The sequence below is a fragment of the Strongylocentrotus purpuratus genome, unplaced genomic scaffold, assembly GCF_000002235.5.
Source record: "Strongylocentrotus purpuratus isolate Spur 01 unplaced genomic scaffold, Spur_5.0 spur5_scaffold_1, whole genome shotgun sequence".
In the NCBI taxonomy this organism is placed as follows: domain Eukaryota; kingdom Metazoa; phylum Echinodermata; class Echinoidea; order Camarodonta; family Strongylocentrotidae; genus Strongylocentrotus; species Strongylocentrotus purpuratus.
The window spans coordinates 10,269,614-10,291,799 of record NW_022145594.1 but is presented as its reverse complement, the minus strand read 5'-3'; the positions used below and the strand labels follow the sequence as shown (position 1 = coordinate 10,291,799).

The 22,186-nt window shown below is 37.3% G+C and overlaps 2 protein-coding genes and 1 long non-coding RNA gene across 5 annotated transcripts in view; 1 reads left to right on the top strand and 2 right to left on the bottom strand.

Moving 5' to 3' along the window:
• Window positions 1-6,820, bottom strand: part of LOC100892989 (centrosomal protein of 164 kDa) — a 43,696-nt gene extending 36,876 nt beyond the window's left edge. The window contains exons 1-6 of the mRNA XM_030978507.1: window positions 6,716-6,820; window positions 5,682-5,744; window positions 4,019-4,096; window positions 2,669-2,764; window positions 937-1,053; window positions 127-266 (exon numbers count right to left, since the gene is read on the bottom strand). Coding sequence (XP_030834367.1) covers window positions 127-266; window positions 937-1,053; window positions 2,669-2,764; window positions 4,019-4,096; window positions 5,682-5,744; window positions 6,716-6,820 — 599 coding nt within the window. The remainder of the gene's footprint in view (window positions 1-126; window positions 267-936; window positions 1,054-2,668; window positions 2,765-4,018; window positions 4,097-5,681; window positions 5,745-6,715) is intronic.
• Window positions 6,821-7,466: 646 nt separating this feature from the next.
• LOC115918416 (centrosomal protein of 164 kDa-like) lies at window positions 7,467-12,760 on the bottom strand. Of its 2 annotated transcripts, none has more exons than XM_030977652.1 (6): window positions 12,661-12,760; window positions 10,501-10,592; window positions 9,045-9,159; window positions 8,264-8,483; window positions 7,930-7,990; window positions 7,467-7,842 (listed from the first exon to the last, which is right to left on the bottom strand). In XM_030977652.1, exons 2-6 carry the CDS (start codon window positions 10,562-10,564, stop codon window positions 7,598-7,600), a joined length of 705 nt encoding a protein of 234 aa, XP_030833512.1. In that variant the 5' UTR covers window positions 10,565-10,592; window positions 12,661-12,760; the 3' UTR covers window positions 7,467-7,597. The 2 variants fall into 2 exon arrangements, with proteins under 2 accessions (XP_030833512.1, XP_030833511.1); XM_030977651.1 differs by having other exon boundaries at window positions 7,467-7,848; window positions 7,936-7,990.
• Window positions 12,761-15,380: 2,620 nt separating this feature from the next.
• Window positions 15,381-18,787, top strand: LOC115920903. 2 transcript variants are annotated; one of them, XR_004062605.1, is made up of 4 exons: window positions 15,381-15,503; window positions 17,207-17,373; window positions 18,061-18,189; window positions 18,466-18,787. It is a non-coding gene; the product is annotated as an uncharacterized LOC115920903 (long non-coding RNA). The 2 variants fall into 2 exon arrangements; XR_004062606.1 differs by lacking the exon at window positions 18,061-18,189.
• Window positions 18,788-22,186: the final 3,399 nt, after the last annotated feature.

The window sequence follows — 22,186 nt, the reverse complement described above, 5'->3', positions numbered from 1 at the left end:
CTTCATGGAAAGTACAGCTCAACATCAAACTCAAGACATTGTTTAAAAAAAGGAGAGAAAAAGTAAAGCCTCCATTAACTACATAGAGTTTTGACTTCCATCCCATTGACAGGACACTATGCTTACTTTGACTCTAAATTCTCCTCCATGCCAGCCTTGAGTTTCTCTTCTTCCTCCTTAGCTTCTCTATGCAGTTTCACAGTGTCAAGTTTAGGAAGGAGAGCGGATGATGACGGGGCCGAGGATCCGAATGGCACTGCACCCATCTGATGGAAATTAAAAAAAAAGAATGATTGAAGTCGGTCTAAAACCAGTAACTCCTATGTGCATGAAATATTTGTTCATTTAGTGAGTGTAAAGATTTATTAAACTTGTGACTTGTCTGGAATTGCCGTTCGGTCTACATACAGTTCGTCTACTCCTATATGGTCTACATCCAGCCCATCAACTATCAACATTGCTGATAATCATTTTGACTACTTATTACTTGGTCTAATTGGACCATTAAGGCTAATAATAATAATAATAGTGGCTACTTGTATAGCGCACAGGTCCACTTTTCGGTGCTCATGGCACTTAGAGTAAAGGACATGTAACAGACATAAAAAAGAAAAAACACAATAAACCGAAAAACAAAATTTGAAATTCTCCTAGACATGGTAAATTAAAATATTACAATATTTACAACGAAAGAAACAAATAAGGTATAATCACTATTTGGTCCAATCTCCAAAAAGCCTACAACCTATTTGGTCTATGCTCATTTAGTCCAACATCCAATCCAGTCAGTCTAATTACCATTTTGTCTTCTATCAATATGGACTAATAATCATTTAATCATAAGTAATAATAGTCATTAGACCAAATGATTATTAGACCATGTGGCTAGCAGACAGGCTGGGTGTGGACCAAACGGCAATGAACTGTGTCATTTACCTTTAATCCTGAGTAGCCTAGGTCTGGTACTCGAGGGCTGTCTAAGGAGGAGTCCAGGGATAGAGGAGGTCTAGACGACGGTCCTTTCTCAGCTCCTTTCTTTGAACTCTTTAAATACTGGAGAGGGAGAAATTCAACAAATATTATTCAATCTCTTACTATTAAAAGAGTTATGAAAATAACATTTCCATCTTTATTAGGAAGTGTGTATGAAATCTAATAACTCATATCTAACAAAGAATGTTTTATATAATTATAGTGAATCATCTGTATCCAGGGGCCTGTTTCATAAAACTTTTTCAATAGAAATTGCTCAATTTCTATGGCAAATTTGCTCTCAGCCAATCAAATGCCACGATTTCAGTAGCTTATAACAGTTATAGTAATTTGTTATTGGTAATAATTTTTATGAAATAGGGCCCAGATGTTGGGTGATTGTGTGAGGCAAAATCTGCTAACATTTCATAACAACAACAAATGGGGATCATCAGTGATTAATACAAAAATAATGAATGAGTTCAATAGTGCGAATATTTTCATGAGTTGAAAGATTAACATTTTATTCAACGAGGCGTCAGCCGAGTTGAATAAAATTAACGTTAATCTTTCAACGAATGAAAATATTCGCACCATTGGACGAATGAAAAACATTCATTATTTGTTTTATACAACATCGAAGAAGATCTAATAGAACGTTAATCCACAAATTATGCTTTACTCCTTATATTAAAGATAAATTAAAGTTGGAGTCAAGCCTTCTCAATTACATTCAGATTGCCTTCGCGTCAGATACACGCAGGGATACGCGCGCGCACGGCTGAGAGGTACGCAGTCTGCATATAACCAAAAATGCACGCCGCATATAACCAAAAATGCACGACCGTGCAATATAACATCTATTGAATATCATGTGACCAACAATCCTCCAATCAAATGACAAGGATCCACGTAGGTGTTGTATAAAACAAAATAATATATCAAAAGTTTTCTTTACAATCAATTTCATGCAAAATCAGGACAAGATGAATAAGACTGCGTCTCTAGTATGCCTCTGCCATGGAAACCTTGATTTTGATTGCCTGTTGAGCCCTATTACCTCTGCCTACATGATCCTGTGACCTTCGACCTCACAGACCCAATACAATAGGAATGTCCAAGACAACTTGCATGTACACTTGGTTACATACAGTTTGAAATGATCTGGGCCCTGTTGCACAAAACTTACCATTGATGGTAACTACCATCAGATGGAAACCTTGATTTTGATTGGCTTTTGAGCCCTATTACCATGGTAGTTGCCATTGATGGCAAAGTTACCATCAATTGAAAGTTTTATGCAATGGATCCCTGCCTAGATAACCAACCCGGGGGGTGTTTCATAAAGAGTTTGTAAAGTTATGCATGACTTTACGAACGACTTGTATATGAAGTGCCAGAGAGGATGCCCAAAGTTTTTTCTGATATTTCCAATAACCTCAATTAAATTATGGCAAAAAATATACTTTGCATTAAAAATGTTTGTTATAATAAGAATGTTAATCTACATCTGCACAGTTCAAGTTAATAAATAATAATCAAGAATGATTGAGCATCCCGTTTGGCTTTTCATATACAAGTCGTTCCTAAAGTCATGCGTAACTTTACAAACTCTTTATGAAACACCCCCCTGATTAGATGTAAATACATTGTGGCTATACAGAACTGTACTCAGAACCGAAGAGCATACACTTACCATTGATTTGGGGGGATCTGGACTGGTAGAAGGCATCAGGCTGTCAGCATCCATTAGACCAAGACGTTTGGACAGGTTAGCATCAATACCAAAGTCCTGAGAGACAGGGTCAAAAAAGGACACAAAAGCTTGCAATGCCTGTACAGTGAAACCTGTACAGCTACATAAAGACCACTCAAGGGTGACAAGAAAAGTGGTCTTTATTGGCAGAGTTTTTTTATGAACAGGTTCCTTTAGTACAAGTTTGTGTGAGAAATAATTGTCAAGGGAGATATTAAAGGTAAAGACCAGTTATGGTCATGCGATTGCATTGTGAAAGAAACGTTGTGGAATCGATCAGAAAAGGTTGATCATCTAGCATCTAGCATCTGCAAGGTTCTGGAATCATCAAAATGATAAGAAATTTGGCCCATTCTTCTTTAAGTTACAAGCACTATACACAGAAAGATGTATCTACCCTATATCTCTCACAGACCATGAGAGAAACAAATTTACCAAATATATGAATTAGTAGGCGGTTTCCCAGCAAATTTTTTATCATCATGTATTAGTCAAAACATATTCTTTCACATGATTGGTAATGAGAGCTTCCATTTCATTTTTTGAAATTGGGGCATTTCCAATACTGGTCTTTACCTTTAAAATGTGGTCTTTATATAAAGGTGGTTGCTTAAGCAGGTTTCACTGTACTTATCTATCAGTGAGATATGTGCACAGGCTCAACAATAGCAAATACATATATAGAAAGAATGAAGATAGTAACAACAATGAGTCTTGCTACATAATCTTGATAATCTTCATAAATGAATCAGACACGACTGCATTTAACCAATCTGATACCTGCCAATCTTTCAAAGCAAAATTAGGAATATCTCAAGGAGAAAAAGAGAGAAATTTAGAGTTCAAAACAGGAGCTTAAAGAGGAGGTTGAGTTCTGGGGAGAGGTGAAAAATAATTTGTGAGCGTTATCATTGTTATTATGAAAGTGTGGAAGAACATCAGATATGTTCCCTGAAAGGCATGGCTCTTCAAATGCTTTCATATTCAAAATATGGCATGTAAAAACATAAAAATCAGGACAGATTTTTACGCCACATGTTAGTGTAGTCCAAGACTGGGCCAAATTTCTTATCATTTTGATGATTCCAGAACCTTGCAGTACACACCAATACTTATATGCTAGATGATCAACCTTTTCTCATCAATTTCCACACTGTTTCTTAAACAATGCAATCGCATGACCAGAACTCAACTTTATCTTTAAAGACCAACAATTAGGAATGGTTGGCAGCTAGGCAATACTTTGACTATGAGCTATGAGTGAGTAGAATTAAAAGGGATAATTCTTACCACATTGACATCATCTTCATCACTGTCATCATCGGAGGGCTGCAGATGCTTCAATGCTGGCTCACTTGCTTCCGATTCCTAGCAACAAAACAAACAGCCAATTGATATATTGATATGTAATTAAAAAAAAAAACACAAGCACCACATTAATGCTATAAAACAAGAGCACCCCAAAATCAGCATCAATTTTCCTGGGACTAAGGGAATTCTTCTCATCAAAAGATATGTATGCAATTGAGTACATGTAAGTACTTGTCACATAAAATGACTGTGACATATTGAATCTGACAGTTTTTTGTTGTTGCACTAAACCTTTTAAAAATAGTCCACATTATCAGTTTATGTTTTAAAGCAAAATTGTACTTGACCCGCTTTTTTAAAAGGTTTACACCTGTAATACAAAGTTTTGGGAAATTTTGAAAATTGGGTGGACAGTGATTCTTTACAATTTTGATATATTTGGATGCACCTGTGGATGTATTATAAGCACTAGAAAATTTAGCCTCTAAAACACTTCTGCTTTCGAGAAAAATTTAATATAAAAAACGGTGCTCCCGGTAAATTTTGATAAATTTCAAATAGTGCCTACGGCCGTACAATGGTAGCTGCAACCATGACAATCTCAGAATATGTAGTTGTGATGTATAATATCCCAACGGGAATAGCTAATCGGTCAATTTTAGTCAAAAAACATAGTTTTATAGCTTAATTAATATCTTGACCTTGAGAGGGAGCTATACAACACAAAGAGTTTATAATTTACAATTTATAACTTTAGACTCGATTTCAACCGCGACAACGATCGCTGAATATTGTAGGATCGCATATGCTTCCAATTTGTTCATTTGAACCGAATTCATGACCCCATACCAAAACTTTGTATTACCTTTAAGGCAATAAAACAGATGAGAAAGAATAACATGAACTCCCCAACATTGATATGTAATTTTAATTACTCAAGGACCCCACACTAAGCTTGCCTGCACCCTGCAGGGAGTCCAAAGTGAGTGTTTTATGATCTGTGTTCATGAACCATATGTTACAAATTCTGAAATTTTAAGAGTCGTCTTAGTCGCGATTGAATCAAATCTTTCACATGTCCTCCAATCATTTGCTAGTTTACAGTCTCCTATCTCTCATGTAGAGGTGTTGTGGTCGAGTGGATATGTCACCGGACTGTCGATCACAAGGTCCGCTGTTCGAGTCCCGCTTCGGCACTATGTCCTTTGGCAAGACATTGAACTACATTTGCCACACTCAACCCAGGTGATGTAAATGGGTACCTGGCAGGAAGTAATTCCTTGAAATGCTAGAGCGCCGTATGGCAGCCGAGCTAAAGCCAGGGTAATAATTGGGAGCGCCAGGAGTGTCATGTATGACAGACATGAGCGCTATACAAGAAACCACTATTATTATTATTATGTACATGTACATAGTTGCAATTGATATCAATTGCAAGTTTACAGTCTCCTATCTCTCATTTACATAGTTGCGATTAATATCATCTCTTTATTAGACAGGCCCAGATTAAGATTTCAGGCACCTAGGCACCTGTGTATCATATTGTCGAGCCCTGTTAACGTATTTTACTTTAACGGCTCTATATACAGCAATAAAAAAGAGGAGACAGACATAGAAAGAAAACAAATTAGGTCATTCCTACCTCATAACCAAGCTGACCAATATCTTGAAGGTCAAGAGAGAGATTTAGTCTTGGCGTCGGCTCCTGTTTGACAAAGCAACATAAATAAATGTGATAATAACTGTAGATATGTAGACAAGTGGGGGAAATTTCTCATGAATAATGCATGAATTTTATTTTGTTTTTTAGTCAAACTTTCCTCCACTGAACATACACATGTACGGATAAGCAGTTACTGTATACGATTATACCTTTCTAGCTTAAAAAATACACACTTGCCTTACTTTCACAGCAAAAATTAGGAATACAGTTTCTTTTGTATACTTTTTACAATGTTTTTTTGAAAAGACGAAACTAAATTTCAAGGCCTGAAAATAGGAATCATTCCACCAACTTAAGAATGCTGTGATGAAAATATCTTCAATTTTCAAACGGTTAAATGACATACATGTAGTGTATCCTGAAAATTGTGTAATTTTCAACTTATTCAAACCAATGGTGCCTGTCATATGTTAAAGTTCAACTCATATATGGAGCATACAAATATAATAATAATAATAATAATGGTGGCTTCTTATATAGCGTACATGTCCGTCACATTGTGACGCTCCTGGCGCTGCCCCGATTATTACAAAAAATGTAATTCCTAACTTCAACTTCAGACCAAAAAACTATATTCCATCTTACATTAGAAAAAAAAAAACTTTATTGCAACACTAACTCTAACTCTACACTTTTGACAAAATAAAGGCTGAAATAAATGTCTCAAACATAAATGAACCAGGGCCCTGTGGCTATTCCATGAAATTTGTTATCAATAACAAGTTACAATAACTGTCACAAGCTACTGAAACTGTGGCATTTGATAGGCCGAGAGCAACTTTGTCATAGAAATTCAGCATTTGTTCTTGGTAACAAGTTGCAATACCGGTAACTGTCATATGAAATCGTGGCATTTGAGTGGCCGAGAGCATATTCGTCATAGAAATTCAGTATTTTTTATCGGTAACAAGTTTTTGTGAAAGAGGGCCCTGAAAATATTCATATTAACTTACATCTTCTGAGAAGTCTGGTAACATCTGTATGTTCTCTTCCCTGTTACCGGCTATAGACAATGGCTTGCTATCCAATGACTTCTTGAGAAATCCTTTGTCTTTCATCTGAAAAAAAAAAAAAAAATGATACACATGTACTTTCAATCAAACACATATTTGCATTCTCCGAATCAAAATAAAAAGTCTTCAAATACAGAACCATGAATTCTTGTGAGAAGTATTGAAATGTCAAACAGCTATTTTTGTAGTGTAAATCAACAGGGATGGGACACTTTTGATAGTAATAGTTTTTTCACAACAATCATTCCACAATTTATGGTTTGGCTCAATAACTTTTTATTCAGAGCCCTACAAAATATACCAGATACAGGAGAAGAAAGGGAAATATTTCTCCACACACTGCATCCATTTAATATGTTCCATGAATATATGAAGTTCTAAAATCCTTGAATTGGCAACGCGTAAAGATGCGCAATTTTAAAGACATTTTGACAAAATTCTAGCATATCGTCCTTGTTTTCACAAAGTGACGGTAGTGAGGAAAATCGTCACGCAAAGTGAATGCAATTTTTTTTCACTACCGTCACTTCGTGAAAACAGCGACGATATTAATATCGTTTTCAGAGACATTGCATTTTATTCTATAATTGTAGCAATAAAAGAGAAAATATCATTGTCGTCAATTTGAAGAAGAATATGTGATCCATTGAGCCATAGAAATATAATCCTGTCCTGAAAGGGTTTACTGGATTGTCCCTATCCCTAGAGTACTAAGATGACCTGTGTCTTTCAGACTTACCCCTGCTGTAGAACCTAGTGTGCTTCCTGGATCTTGGAGTGTCCCTATCCCTAGTGTACTAAGATGACCTGTGCCTTTCAGACTTACCCTGCTGTAGAACCTAGTGTGCTTCCTGGATCTTGGACTGTCCCTATCCCTAGAGTACTAAGATGACCTGTGCCTTTCCCACTTACCCCTGCTGTAGAACCTAGTGTGCTTCCTGGATCTTGGACTGTCCCTATGCCTAGAGTACTAAGATGACCTGTGCCTTTCCCACTTACCCCTGCTGTAGAACCTAGTGTGCTTCCTGGATCTTGGAGTGTCCCTATCCCTAGAGTACTAAGATGACCTGTGCCTTTCAGACTTACCCCTGCTGTAGAACCTAGTGTGCTTCCTGGATCTTGGAGTGTCCCTATCCCTAGAGTACTAAGATGACCTGTGCCTTTCAGACTGCCAAGGGGGGATCCTAAAGCACTGTCCTTTAGGGGACCAAGAGACTGTCAAGCAAAGCAAAAAGAGAAGAACTGACATTCAATTGCAGTTCAATTCATTAACTACATCAAATACAAAGATATAATATACAATAAAATTGTGTCTGGGAAGTCGCATTAAAAAGCTCATACTCGAGTAGTTGTCAACAGTGCGAGCACTCCTCGCAGCCTTCCTGAATAGGCTTTAACTGTGAACTGAAAAGAGACTATCATCTGCATGATGCCAAAGCATCGTTTGTCAGATTCATCCCTTTATATCAAGAAGAATTCACTACTTACGGAAGATAGGCCTTGATTCTTCTTTCCTCCATCTTTCTTCTCCTTCTTTTCCTTCTTCTTTTTCCCCTCCTTCTTTCCAGTCGACGCCCCTCCTGTGGCTTTGGGTTTATCCCTCTCCTCCTGGACCATCTTCCGGTAGAACTCATCACAAGGGTGGTCCCAGGTACTCTCACCGCTGGTGAAGTTGAAATAGTAGATGTCCCCTCCAGATGTGTCTTGACTGCAATACAAATACATTATCAAAATAAATACCAATTTCTATAATATCTTGATTAAATAACACAATTAATTTATAAGGGCCCATATTTATTGCCTAAATATTGTCCAAAAATATTGATAAAAAAGATAATGGACAAGCATTGTTTCAGGGTTGAAATCATTGCAATGTCCGGACCCCCCCCCCCCCCCCCCCCCCCCCCCCCCGTCTTGCAGCAGTCCACAATAATAATCTGAAATGGGAAAATTTGTTCAGGTTCACTTTTGATAAGCTACAAAACGGAGCTGTAATGAAAATAAGTGACCAACTATATTTGTTGGGTACATGAATGGTCATACATTTCTTTAAAAAAAAAATGAAATTACCTGTAGACAAGAAATAAAAAAAAAACTGCTTGCAAGAGCAGTAATGGAGTAATGGAGTTGACAAATTTGTGTTGGACTAATCAATTCTTTAACTTCAATATCTATTTTCAGATTTCCCAAAACTTTCATGAATCTGTTTCTCTCATTTTGTCTACTCTTCATTTCCCCTTTTAACTGGAAGCATTGATGTTGTTGTTACCATGGTTTCCAATCAGCTGGTAGTGGTGCACTGATGCCTTCCCTAGCAATCCACATCAAATGAGGTTCTGTGTCTGGGTCTATGCCTATCACTGTGGTGGCATATTCAACAATCTCTGCAATTGGAACATAAATAAATTCCATCACAATATCTGATATTTTTTTAATGATCAAAATGATGACATCTCGCTAAACAAAACAAACCTAATAGCATCTCCTTTATGTCGCCTCTCTAAAGGTAGTATAGGAAATGGATGGACTTATTATTATCATTATTATTATTATTATTGGTGACATATTACGATTAAAACAAAAAGCCTATAATCAAAAGTCAACTGACGACGATGATGATCTTGACTTACAAGCCCAAAAATGTAATTGGATCATCTTCCTATAATAATACCATCACCATGCTTGAAGCTCACACCTAAATAAGTTGCTGACATATTGTGAATAACAAGGGTAATACCTATAATTTAACAAATTGACCTCTATGACCTTTGTTCTACTTACCCTAAAATCTAACTAGGTCATCTTCTTATGCTATGATGATACAAACTACATGTATAACAATGTTTGAAGCTCATACCTCAAGTTGTTCTTGAGATATAGTGTACAAATCGTGTACAAGAATATAATTAACTTCTGTTTTTCTCCTAGATGCCTTTTTCTTTGGCCTGGGGGCACTACTCAAAATATATTATGGATAGCATATTATTCTAGGTCTCCTAAAGAGAATAGACAATCCTGAGTCATACATATTTGAAAAATTGATATTTTTGTAACTTGAATTTTAGAACAAATGGGAAAGTTGTCCACCACTACATCACAAGGACATTACTGATTCAGCCAATTTGAAGAACCCATGTACATTTTTCAAAAATTCAAAACTGTCTCTCTTTTTGTCCGATTCTCTTCAAACTTTCACCAGTCTACTTCTCTGGTTTTTCTGCTTTCCTCTAGAGTAGTTTGCTACCTAGGTTGACCTTCCCTTTAATGATTAAATTGCCTTAAAGTGTTCATCCATTACCTCTGATGAACAGATCTCATTATCATATGGATAATTGAAGTAGGATTCTAATATTCTAACCACTTTTTGAGTACCATTTTGAGAAAAACCAAAATATTACTTGTAACTCCCCGAGGTTCAGAATCAGTAAAGAAAGGTTAAGTTCTTATGTACCCTTAGACCGCTTTCCTAACATATATTCAAATTTACGGCTGTTTCTTCTTTCCTGGGGACCTAGTGACGAGTTAACCTGTTATTAATAAATAAAGTACAATACTTGGAATCCAGTCTGCATACATTACTTGTTGCCATGTCGGGCAAGCATTGGGCAAGCTTACAGATTGCCAAGATTAACCTTTCTTTAAACAATATGCGTAAATTATGAATCCGTTAGTAACTACCAGTTTATTGGATATTCAGAGCATTGATCACATTTGAGATGAATTACCTCCTTCTGTGGGGTTATAATTCTCATCATAATCCTCTTCTAGGATTAGTTGATCTCCCATCATCTTGACCACCTGCCTTTGGTCACTCCATCTACAGAAGAGAAGAAAAGGCACATGGAAAATATGTTAATTTGTAGGTGGTTTCCTTTGAAACTTCAAAAAGCATGTGATGTTTACTGACAAAAAAAGAGTATTATTTCTAGGACCCAGCTAGGAGATGAATTACCAGTAACTGAAATTAGATAATTTACATTGCTAACATGCTGGCCTATTTCATGAGTTTGATTTTTTTGGTCCCGCTGTGAAATGTAAAGACATGCAGTGTACACACAAAAAACAAATGTTTGCGCTGCCAATTTGGTACAAGTTTACTACATGACAATGATATCGATCAGTTACGTATAACGGCGATGGATAGAGTTTGCTGAATTCAGCGTGCTCCCTGCGCACAGGCATTTTTACACTACCGATAATCGCTATTATCGTAAAAGTACCAAATTGGCAACGCAAAAACATATTTTTCCTGTGTACAAACTACAACGGGTGTCTTTGCATTGCAGCCAGAACCAACAAAGCGACCGCTCGTAAGAGGGCAACGTTTTTGGAATGTAAACCACATAATAATACATCTACTATTCATCGGGAACACATAGAACTAGAAGGTAAGCAAATCGCTATCACAGCGGTATTAAAATCTCTCAATTTTGTTAAATTCTTGACCTATTTCAAAGTGCTTTGTATAAGAAGAAAGAAGAGTTCACTCGCGAGTTTCGAAGCCCGTGTGCAATGTTCATCAGGTGCGGGAAGGGGCGATTACAAAGGCATTTTAGGTTTTGTTTACCCTACCTCTTTACCCAGGGCAAGGGGTATATTCCACATGGGTGCCGATTTAAAGTTAAGGCTAGTTGATCAGTAGGGTCGCTAGTACGATAATGAGGATCGCACATAGAACTTTAGCTTACATTTAGCGCATGCTCATTACGTTCATTTTTTTATTGGCATTGCCATTGCGCTCTCTGCTGAAGCGGGCCCTCTCTCAATTAAATTCAAAGCCGCTTGAGCGGATCAACCAATGGGGAGAGCCTAAACTCACTGTGCAGCACTCAATGCGGAAAGTTCTACAGTTTGGATCGTCTGCATAAACAAGGATTTCCTTGTATACTCAGACAAAACACGTCCTAAAAAATAAGGACCATCCACAGATTTTTGTGGAACTCTTTTTTCTTAGACATTCTGCAGGTGTAGGGTTCCCCGAAAAACTGTGCGCCATCTACACGTTCGTAATGGCGTTATCACAGTTTTTCCTTCATAATCATTTTTGCCTTCGGCGTAGACTAGAAGGGATGAGATTGATTTAGATGACTCCGGCAGCAAGAGTTTAACACGGCTTGCAAGATTTTCAACATGGATGTCGATTTTGACCCATAATTTCCTTAAAAGGGACCATTAAACGGATTATTTCAATCAAGTTAGTTAGTGGAACCGATGTATTATAGCCTAGGCCTAATTTACATTTGGATATACACGAGGTAAAATGACATTTTGGGGGATTTTTGGGGCAAAACGCTACGACCTGAAATGGCCGGCCGTGGCGTTATCAAGGGAATGTGTAACTTAGATCTAGATCTATAGACGGTTTCCGTCTCTAAAGAGAGAGCCGGCCGACCCTACCCCAATAAGAGGCTAACAAACGAAAGAGACGGAAAATTCGGTCTAGAATAGGATTAGGAATAGAATTTACTAGGCCAGAAGACTAAATCTAACAGTTATTCCTAGATCTAACTTAATATCAACAAACAAAATTCAAAATCAAATTAAAAAACAAAGACAAAAAATGAAGGGAAAAAACCTTAAAAATGTAATGAAGGGGATTCAGCTATTACATTAGCGTAAGATGCATATACTGATTCACTCATATGCTTACACATCAATACAAAGCAATGACACTTGTCCAATATCGAATTTCTTCGAAATCAGATTCTGAAATGACGTTTGGCTTTGGCCGGTTGGTTAGCTAGCTAGCTCCAGTCCCACACGTTCAAAAAAAATCCAGGATTTTCGAGGGCAGACGAAGAGTTAAATTACAACAACAAACGGCACAAAATGATAGAATTCGGCATAAGACTTCATTAAATACTCATCTTTAACTGTAAACTTACCACAGAAGACCCAAAACGCAAATTCTTGATTATTTTTTTATTCGCCAGTAGAAGTCCGTGCGCGTCTGTTTACATTTTCATTTTTAAATGTTAACCTCTTCTCCAGTTTTATCTGTACGCATCAATGATCCCGGCATAATTACCGCCCTTGGCGCGGCCTCCTCGATAAACTACCTCCATCCCGCACATAAATGTGTGACCGTCCAATTCATGTACTAATTTTGGCTGCAAATTGTATAAAAGAATTAAGCTTACCCCGTTAAATCAATAGATGATAAATAAAAATAGAAAGTTACTTGAGAGTAATTATACACTTATAAGCGGATCCAGGTGGGGCCCGAATATCGGCCGCGCGGCCGTCGAAAATGAGAAAGAAATACGGGTAATTCCTCACTGAAAAACCTTTAAAAAAATGATAGTGTCCTTATAGGCTTAGGGAGATATTGTGTGTGCGTGCATGCTGGTCAAAACAGAGAGAGAATTCCAACGGATAGGGGCAGCTATTTCAATTAATTCCTATATCCCTATATATACGCGGCTATATGATATATCTTCAAGATTCTGAATTGCTAAATTAACTCGAAGACACCTCCCCCCCCCCCCCCCGCCGCCTTATACAGCCAATTAATATTTGAAATAATTACACCAGAAATACAATTTATATATTCTACATATAGCGCGCCGCATGTATAGTACCGTAGCTCCGATCATGACTGTAATGACCTATAGCTGCTCGGCCCCTCTCTCTCAATTTTCTCTCTCCCTCTCTCTATCTCTTTCTCATATCAAACTTTTAAGACTTCTTGTCACTACTTTCGCGTGTGTCATCCTTTCCCAGCTGCACTATGATCAATTATAATTGATCATTCCATTGCTACGCAATGGAGCGTATCGCAGCTGGCCAGATGCGAAGTAAGGAGCCCACTGTCCAATCATAACATTCACGATATCCGGGGCTAACGAAGAGTGGGGTGGTACGGATTTTTTTGTTTACCCCCCCCCCCCCCCCACCCCCCCCCCCCCCCCCACCCGCCCGTCCCCAAACGTTTTTGCTCATTTCGCCACTGTCGGTGTCACCATTGCGTACCAAACCCCTGAGCTTCTGGGGACTCCGCCCCGTGGACCCCACACCAATTTGTGTCCTGCCAGTACGTGTCACAAATAAGGTATCAAAATATGCTCATCTGACCGAATTTATTGCCCAAAACCCCTGAGCTTCCGGGAGTTCCGCCCCCTTGACCTCACGCCAATTCGTGACCTGCCAGTGTCACAAATAAACTATAATTTATATCTGAGTATAATGTATGAAATCCTTGGGGCTTCTCCCCGTGGACCCCAAGCCAATTAGTGACCTGCCAGTGTCACAAATAAGGTATCATTATCCCTGATAGCAGACTGACGTCTTAAAGACGTCATAAATTGGTCGTAAAGTGGTAAACACGTCGTACGTCGTATGGACGACGTAATTATGACGTCATTATGACGTCTTCAAAAGACTATTTTTTCCAAGATAATTTTTGTCGCATTGACGAAGTCATAACGACGTCATAATGACGTCTTTAAAGGACTAATTTTTTCAAGATATTTTTTGTCTTCTCGACGACGTCATAATGACGTCTTCAAAAGACTCTTTTTTCCAAGATAATTTTTGTCGTATTAACGACGTCATAAAGACGTCATTTTGACGTCTTTAAAAGACTATTTTTCCAAGCTAATTTTTGCCGTACTGACGACGTGATAACGACTTCATAATGACGTCTTTAAAGGACTAATTTTTTCAAGATATTTTTTGTCTTCTCGACGACGTCATTATGACGTCTTTAAAAGACTATTTTTTCCAAGATAATTTTTGTCGTATTAACGACGTCATAAAGACGTCATTTTGACGTCTTTAAAAGACTATTTTTTCCAAGCTAATTTTTGTCGTATCGACGACGTCATTATGACGTCTTTAAAAGACTAATTTTTCCAATGTAATGTTGTCGTATTGACGACGTGCTAACGACGTCATTATGACGACTTTAAAAGACTTATTTTTCCAATGTAATGTTGTCGTATTGACGACGTGCTAACGACGTCATTATGACGACTTTAAAAGACTTATTTTTCCAATGTAATGTTGTCGTATTGACGACGTGCTAACGACGTCATTATGACGTCTTTAAAAGACTAATTTTTTCCAATGTAATTTTTGTCGTATTGACGACGTCATTACGACGTCATTATGACCTCTTTAAAATACTATTTTTTCCAAGATACTTGTTGTCGTATCGACGACGTCATTACGACGTCTTTAAAAGACTATTTTTTCCAATATATTTTTTGTCGTATTGACGACGTCATTACGACGTCATTATGACCTCTTTTAAAGACTATTTTTCCAAGATATTTTTTGTCGTAAGGACGACGTTAAAACGACGTCATTATGACGTCTCTAATAGCCTAATCATTTCCAAGATAATAATCGGGTAAAGACTACAACATCTAATATGAGCATAAGTCAAAGTAAATAGGGCAATTATCAGAATTGAAATTAGGGAACAACTCCCCCCCCCCCCCCCCCCCCCCCCCTCAAATGTCATTAGTCATTATAGATTGTGCAACATCTTAACACGCACCAAGGTCTGCAATATCGATCAAGACTAAACATGCTCGCATCTAGTTCAAACGGGAGTGTGTACGTGTGTGTACAGATGCATAGTACTCAAGGCATGCAAGGCGTATAGGACTACATGCACTATGCGATGTGTATGTAATGTATTTGAATTCAGAGTAAAAAAGCCGTTGCATCAAGTATCATCCTCCTGAATACTCTCGTTTTCTCCTGCAAATTTACAGTATGGGTAAGTCCTAGAATTACCTAATTTATTTACAAAAAGTACATGAATCTATAGTTACTGTTTTTTGTTCTGAAAAGTTGATATGTAGACTCAATGTATGATCTTATGTCACTATAATGTCAGTGATAGTGAGCTCGGACTTTCAACACTTGGTGACAAGATTTGGAATGTATGATCCCATATATGTATTTTTATGTAGGGTCTTGATTGAAGGTATGCATGGCATGGGGCATCATTTAAAGCAAAACAGTTTACTCATTTGCCTACACATGGGCTGCATGGCTTTAAAGGGAAATCTAACTCGAATATACAACTGCTCTAAAAGACTAAAACTAAAAGAAAGCAGAAAAATAAGAGAAGCAAACTGATGAAAGCTTTGGCACTAGATCTAGGTAGACTCGTCTAGATTAGACAGCAATAACCATCTGATTTGGGTCATTTCTTTAATAAAACTGACATTTGTTGTCATTCCCCAATACAGATGGCAACCCAGAGATCTCGTACCGTGGGGGTGGCTATGTACATATTTTCGTCCACGACATTTTCTCCCCGATTTTCTTTGTTTAACTTAGATCTAATTTCCTGATTTCTAAATCAGATGTAAATTAACGCCATTACGAACGTCTAGATGGCGCACAGTTTTTCCTTCATAATCATTTTGCCTTCGGCGTAGACTAGAAAGGATGAGATTGATTTAGATGACTCCGGCAGCGAGAGTTTAACACGGCTTGCAAGATTTTCAACATGGATGTCGATTTTGACCCATAATTTCCTTAAAAGGGACCATTAAACGGATTATTTCAATCAAGTTAGTAAGTGGAACCGATGTATTATAGCCTAGGCCTAATTTACAATTGGATATGGACGAGGTAAAATGACATTTTGGGGGATTTTGGGGGCATAACCCTACGACCTGAAATGGCCGTGGCGTTATCAAGGGAATGTGTATAGACGGTTTCCGTCTCTAAAGAGAGAGTCGGCCGACCCTACCCCAATAAGAGGCTAACGAACGAAAGAGACGGAAAATTCGGTCTAGGCCTACCCCAAATCAAGCAAATATTCATGAAATGTTCAAATAATGCCGGTCATGATTTAAAAGTCGTTATGTTTCTAACCTGTTTCTGGTCAATTTTCTTATTTTGGGGGGAGTATTTTTTCGGAAAAACATTGATAGTAGTATACACTTTCTCACAGGTTGCATGGCAAACCGCTGCACAATACAAGTGCATACAGATGGAGGGTTGCGGGGGCACGTAAGTCTGCGTGAAGTGATCTACCTCCTCATTGTACGGTAGATAACTTCACACAGGCGTGCGCCCGCCCGCAACCACCATCGGTATGCACTTGTAATGTGCAGCGGTTTGCAGTGAAAGTGAAACCTGTGAGAAAGTGTACTACCGGCCCGGGCCCAGATGTCTGGAAATTGAGCATTACGTGTCGATACGTAGAGGAATAAAGCAGTGACTTGTGTCACAAACATGTAACCTTAAACAAGTCGTTTCTATAGTCTTTAGACAGCAAATTTATCTTATAGGCTACCGCGTATACAGAAATCTTTATCTGGAAATAATCGGTTAGACCTGTAAATGGTAAACAAAATTCTTTCCCCACAGGCTGTTCAAAGAAGTTTGTAGTATATGTGTTGCACATGCATACATTATCAACCATTCATTTTGTTCTTTATTCATTTTCTCATTTATTTGTAGGCATCCTTTTTTAACATCTTTCGTCAAAGAAGTGGATTCAAAGCACATTGTGGCCTCAGTATATTGATGTGAAACCATGCAGAAAATGCTACTCTCTCTCAACCTTGTGGATGTTCCCTACTTCCCTAAGGATCAGCAGCCTCTTGAAACAGTTGAAGCCATTATCGGTAAATGTGTACATGTACTTGTATTATTTCTGTACATTTATTTGTCATATTGTGCATGATCACTGAGACACTGACCAATTAGACACTACATAATGGTTCATTTCATTTGAAAGGCTTATTTCAGTTATTTGTCATGAGTTTCAAATATATTTATAATTCAATTAATTTTAGATCACTAAAACCTGCAGGTATGTTGCAATAACCGACAATATTATGTGAGTTTCAAACAGTGTTTTTTTACCCTTCAGCATAGGTCAAGGAGCTTTCATTCTACCCTCATCAGCAAACTACAGGAATGCCAGTTTTCAGGCAATAGCCTGAATTCAGGCCCTGGCGAGTTATTTTCATACCATAGTTTAGGTTTTTTGTGTACAAGCTAGCACATTCTAGGTGATTTTTCAGGCCCTCTGATCAATTCTAACTGGCATCCCTGAAACTACAATTGTATTGATAATTTACCAAACAAAATCCTGAATCACGTTTTGCATTGCCCACAAATGTTTAAAATCCAAAGGTGTGTTGACTTTATGTTTGTGAGCAATGAGAAATTATTTCTGATAAATCTTACCAAGCAGTACTTTTCTGACATAATTCATTATTTAATTCATTGTTTACGTTCCAGTTTTAAAATATATAAAAGTTTGTCTTAAATTGTATTCCTTTCTTTTTGCTTTATTTATGCACTAGAATTCCTTGCGTCTATGTTTTCTGGATCTGAAAGCAAAGCATAATGCCAGAGATTCCACCCAAAAGCTAACCCATGAGTCCAAGCTGAAGAGGAATATTTCCAAATCGATGGCTCCACTAATCCGATCGGTGAGTCATGGCCCTCATCAGCAAACTACAATTGTATTGATAATTTACCAAACGAAATCCTGAATCACGTTTTGCATTGCCCACAAATGTTTAAAATCCAAAGGTGTGTTGACTTTATGTTTGTGAGCAATAAGAAATTATTTCTGATAAATCTTACCAAGCAGTACTTTTCTGACATAATTCATTATTTAATTCATTGTTTACGTTCCAGTTTTAAAATATATAAAAGTTTGTCTCAAATTGTATTCCTTTCTTTTTGCTTTATTCATGCACTAGAATTCCTTGCGTCTATGTTCCCTGGATCTGAAAGCAGTGCATAATGCCAGAGATTCCACCCAAAAGCTAACCCATGAGTCCAAGCTGAAGAGGAATATGTCCAAAATTACATGTAGATCTACACTCACCCGATAGTTAAACTGCTAGAAAAAAGGTTTTTTTTTCACTTCATTATAATTTATAGAGAGAGATTGGGGGAGAGGTGAGGTGTAGCCACAAACCTGAATGGCTAAGCTGTGGAACTGAAATTCCCATTCATGTCACTTACAATTTTAATGAATTACAGGGTGTACGAACTGACATAATAACAGTTTGAGTAAAAGATTCCAGTATTTTGCATATATTTGTAATTACTATTTATGAGGTTGACCTGTTTCATAATGCTTAAATGTAGTAGACTTGATATGCTCAGTCTCATGCTCACCCCCACCCCCATCCGCTTCTTATCAGTTCTTAAAACCTGTTGCAAATTAAGTTGGTAATAGAGAAAAATTGAGTGAGTTAAATACACTGTTGGTCATAATGGTGGAATATTTATTTTTACCCCAGTTTAGGGAAGGATTTTTAAAAATTATTTATTTCTAATAGATCTAGATAATGGCATACATTCTCAGATTTTATTGAATGTTAATTTGCGAGTGTTTGTTTTGCGTGACTGCTAAATCATATGTGTGCTACTATGCTAATCAGCTAGGGAACCTACGTCCTTAAATCATAATTGACAGTAATGAGGATTAATGCCTCACAAAAGGGCACTAATATAGCTGTTCAGCACGATTTTTATCCTGGGGCCTCACAGTACGAGGCCATTGCTTAGCCCCTGAATCATGACTGTACGCAGTGTTTGCTAGGGTACGCGGCCGCCCCCACAAATTCCCCAAAACAAAGAAAATGCAATAAATTGTCAAAAATTCATTGCATTTTCCCCCGACCCCCTACAGGAAAAATTCCTCTGTGTGGCCATGCCTTGAACCATAATGCATGGCCCTACAGAGGAATTTTTCCTGTTGGGGGCCGGGGGGAAATGCAATGAATTTTCGACAATTTATTGCATTTTCTTCGTTTTGGGGGATTTGTGGAAGGGGCCGCGTACCTTAGCAAACACTGCGTACAGTCATGATTCAGGGGCTAAGCAATGGCCTCGTTACTGTGAGGCCCCAGGATAAAAATCGTGTCGATCAGCTATATATTAGTGCCCTTTTGTGAGGCATTAATCCTCATTACTGTCAATTATGACTTAAGGACGTAGGTCCCTTAGCTGATTAGCATAGTAGCACACATATGATTAAGCAGTCACGCAAAACAAACACTCGCGAATTAATATTCAATAAAATCTGAGAATGTATGCCATTATCTAGATCTATTAGAAATAAATAATTTTTAAAAATCCTTCCCTAAACTGGGGTAAAAATAAATATTCCACCATTATGACCAACAGTGTACAATACAAATCGATTCCATTATTAAGCAACTAAGACTTGTTCAGATACGGAACGTGAACCGCCAACAATTTTCGAAAATGATGCAGTTTGGTTTTATGTGTAAAGCGAATGGCAACAAGTCTTTGTATGTTTTGGACTGCGCATATTCAGTGAGCTCTTTTTTTAAAATAATATACAGAAATGTAAAGCATATTGAACTCTATGTCAACATTAAAAAAAACTCTGAGATTTTGTTTTGCAGCATCATATCTGAACGAGCCTTAAAGGGACTTGGTAACATTGTTCATATGAGAGAAAATGATGCTAAGGTATTGACTTCAATGCTATACTGTATGTACACTTAAAGATAATCTGAACATTTGAGTTAAAAATAGACCACTATTGATGATTAAAATTGGGAAAACTGATCTAATCCATTCCTTAATTCTCCCAACTATATTTTTATAATTTGATTAAATTGAAGTGAGTGTTAATCATCACAAAGCAACGAATTAGCTCCAATACCTTTTCCAAATTTAGGCGTTGAAAGATTTTTAAAGGCCTGTTTTATATCTTATTTTCATGGAAAAACGGTTGGGGAAAATTGAAAATTTTGTTGGGAGAATTAACTGTTATTAAAGAGTGACACACAGTAGCGCCTTCAATGAAAACCATAAAAACCTTGTGGTTTGAAAAAAAATTGGTAGTTAAAAGTATAAAATTCTTGGATTGTATCTGTGATTTTGAAAGCACAATATGGCTTACCTACATGTATATTGAATTTGCTGTTAAAATTTAAGTTAAATTTTAATTCTTTTGTGAAACTCCTGGGACTTGCCAAATGAATGTTGTGACATTAGCAATGGAATATATCTCTTTGTGCTAAACTTTTTCAGCATGTTTGCTATTTTATCTTAAACTGGGAAATATCTTCTGAATAATTATTCCACCGTCACCTTGGAATTGCCCAACTGAGCCAATCGTACTGGCGGGAATGTTATCTGATATAAATTGTATTTTATACTGGAACTTCAGCTTCTGTATTTGCAACAAAACTAATTTTTTGATATTTATAAAGATGAATGTTGCCACTAATGCCTTTTCTTATATTTAAGTCATGTGCCCGTAAGAAGCAGGTTTCTAGCACAGAGAATAGGTACAGTTGAGCTGATTTCTGCACAGTTTTCTAATATGGTGTATCGCCAAATGTGAACATCATGGTTTTGACGGGCAAGCAACCATCATCAGAAAACTCTGCAGGTATCAGTGAAGCTCTCCCTGTTCCCCTTGCTGCCAACTTGTTCCTTTTGAGTGTAAGAAATAACTTAGCTAAGCCATGTGTTTATCATTTGTGCCATTTTTCTCCTGTGTGTGATTTAGATTGTATAGTTTTATACTTTATACTGAATTCTTGCCATGAACTTAGATATTCCCCTTGTATGTAACAAGAATTGATCTTTCATGCTCAGAAATTCTTTCCAACAACCTTTTGTTTTATGTGATAGTCTTTATCTGCATTAAAGTCTTGGGGTTGTCAGGAGCGGTTTTGCAGCATGGAGACGAGGTAGAGCTGCACTGATGAATGCCTAGCTTTCCACTATGCTGTTTTGCTGAATATGAGGAACTTCCCCAGTGTGCTGTTTGCTTGTCTACTAAAATACTGCGGGTATCAGTATAGCTTTACCTAGTCTCTATGCTGCTAACCTGCTTCCCACAACCGTAAGACTTATAAGTTTAGCCAATATGTCATAGTTTCTTGTAGCACAATTTATAACGAAACAGATATCTTTGTGATGGCCTGTTAACTTTCTTAAAATAAATTATGAGACTGACAGAAATACACTAGGTATTTATACAGCATGTTTTGGAAGAAGTGTCAGGATAGTGATGAAAAGATTTTGTACCAATGGAAAACAAAGTTAGATAGAATAAGAAGGTATAGAAATACGTATTTTATATTTTTGTTATCCGTTTTCATACCATATACGTGTACATTAAAAATATGAAAATTACTTTCTGTTTGGCATGTATATATATATTATGTGATGCAATATTTGTTGCTTTGATTTTACTGTGTGATTGTTCAGAATGTGTACATGAAGTGACTTTTACACTTTCTTCCTTGATCAGGTGGTCGTATAGATGTTATTTAGAGGACAACAAAGACGTAAAGATCATGTAAGGATAAAAGGTACATCGAAATGACCAGTAAGGTGTAAATATCACGTCAAAATTTGATGTCCATACAACGTATACAGGTCTTTCTTGGGTGAAAGTTGACGTCTTAAAGACGTCTTTAT

Excerpts from the sequence above, each read along its gene's own strand:
- LOC115918416 (XM_030977652.1), bottom strand. The coding sequence starts at position 10,564 with ATGATGGGAGATCAACTAATCCTAGAAGAGGATTATGATGAGAATTAT. Across the intron at positions 9,160-10,500 it reads TTATAACCCCACAGAAGGAG|AGATTGTTGAATATGCCACC; the intron begins GTAATTCATCTC and ends TTCCAATTGCAG. Across the intron at positions 8,484-9,044 it reads CCAGCTGATTGGAAACCATG|TCAAGACACATCTGGAGGGG; the intron begins GTAACAACAACA and ends TTTGTATTGCAG.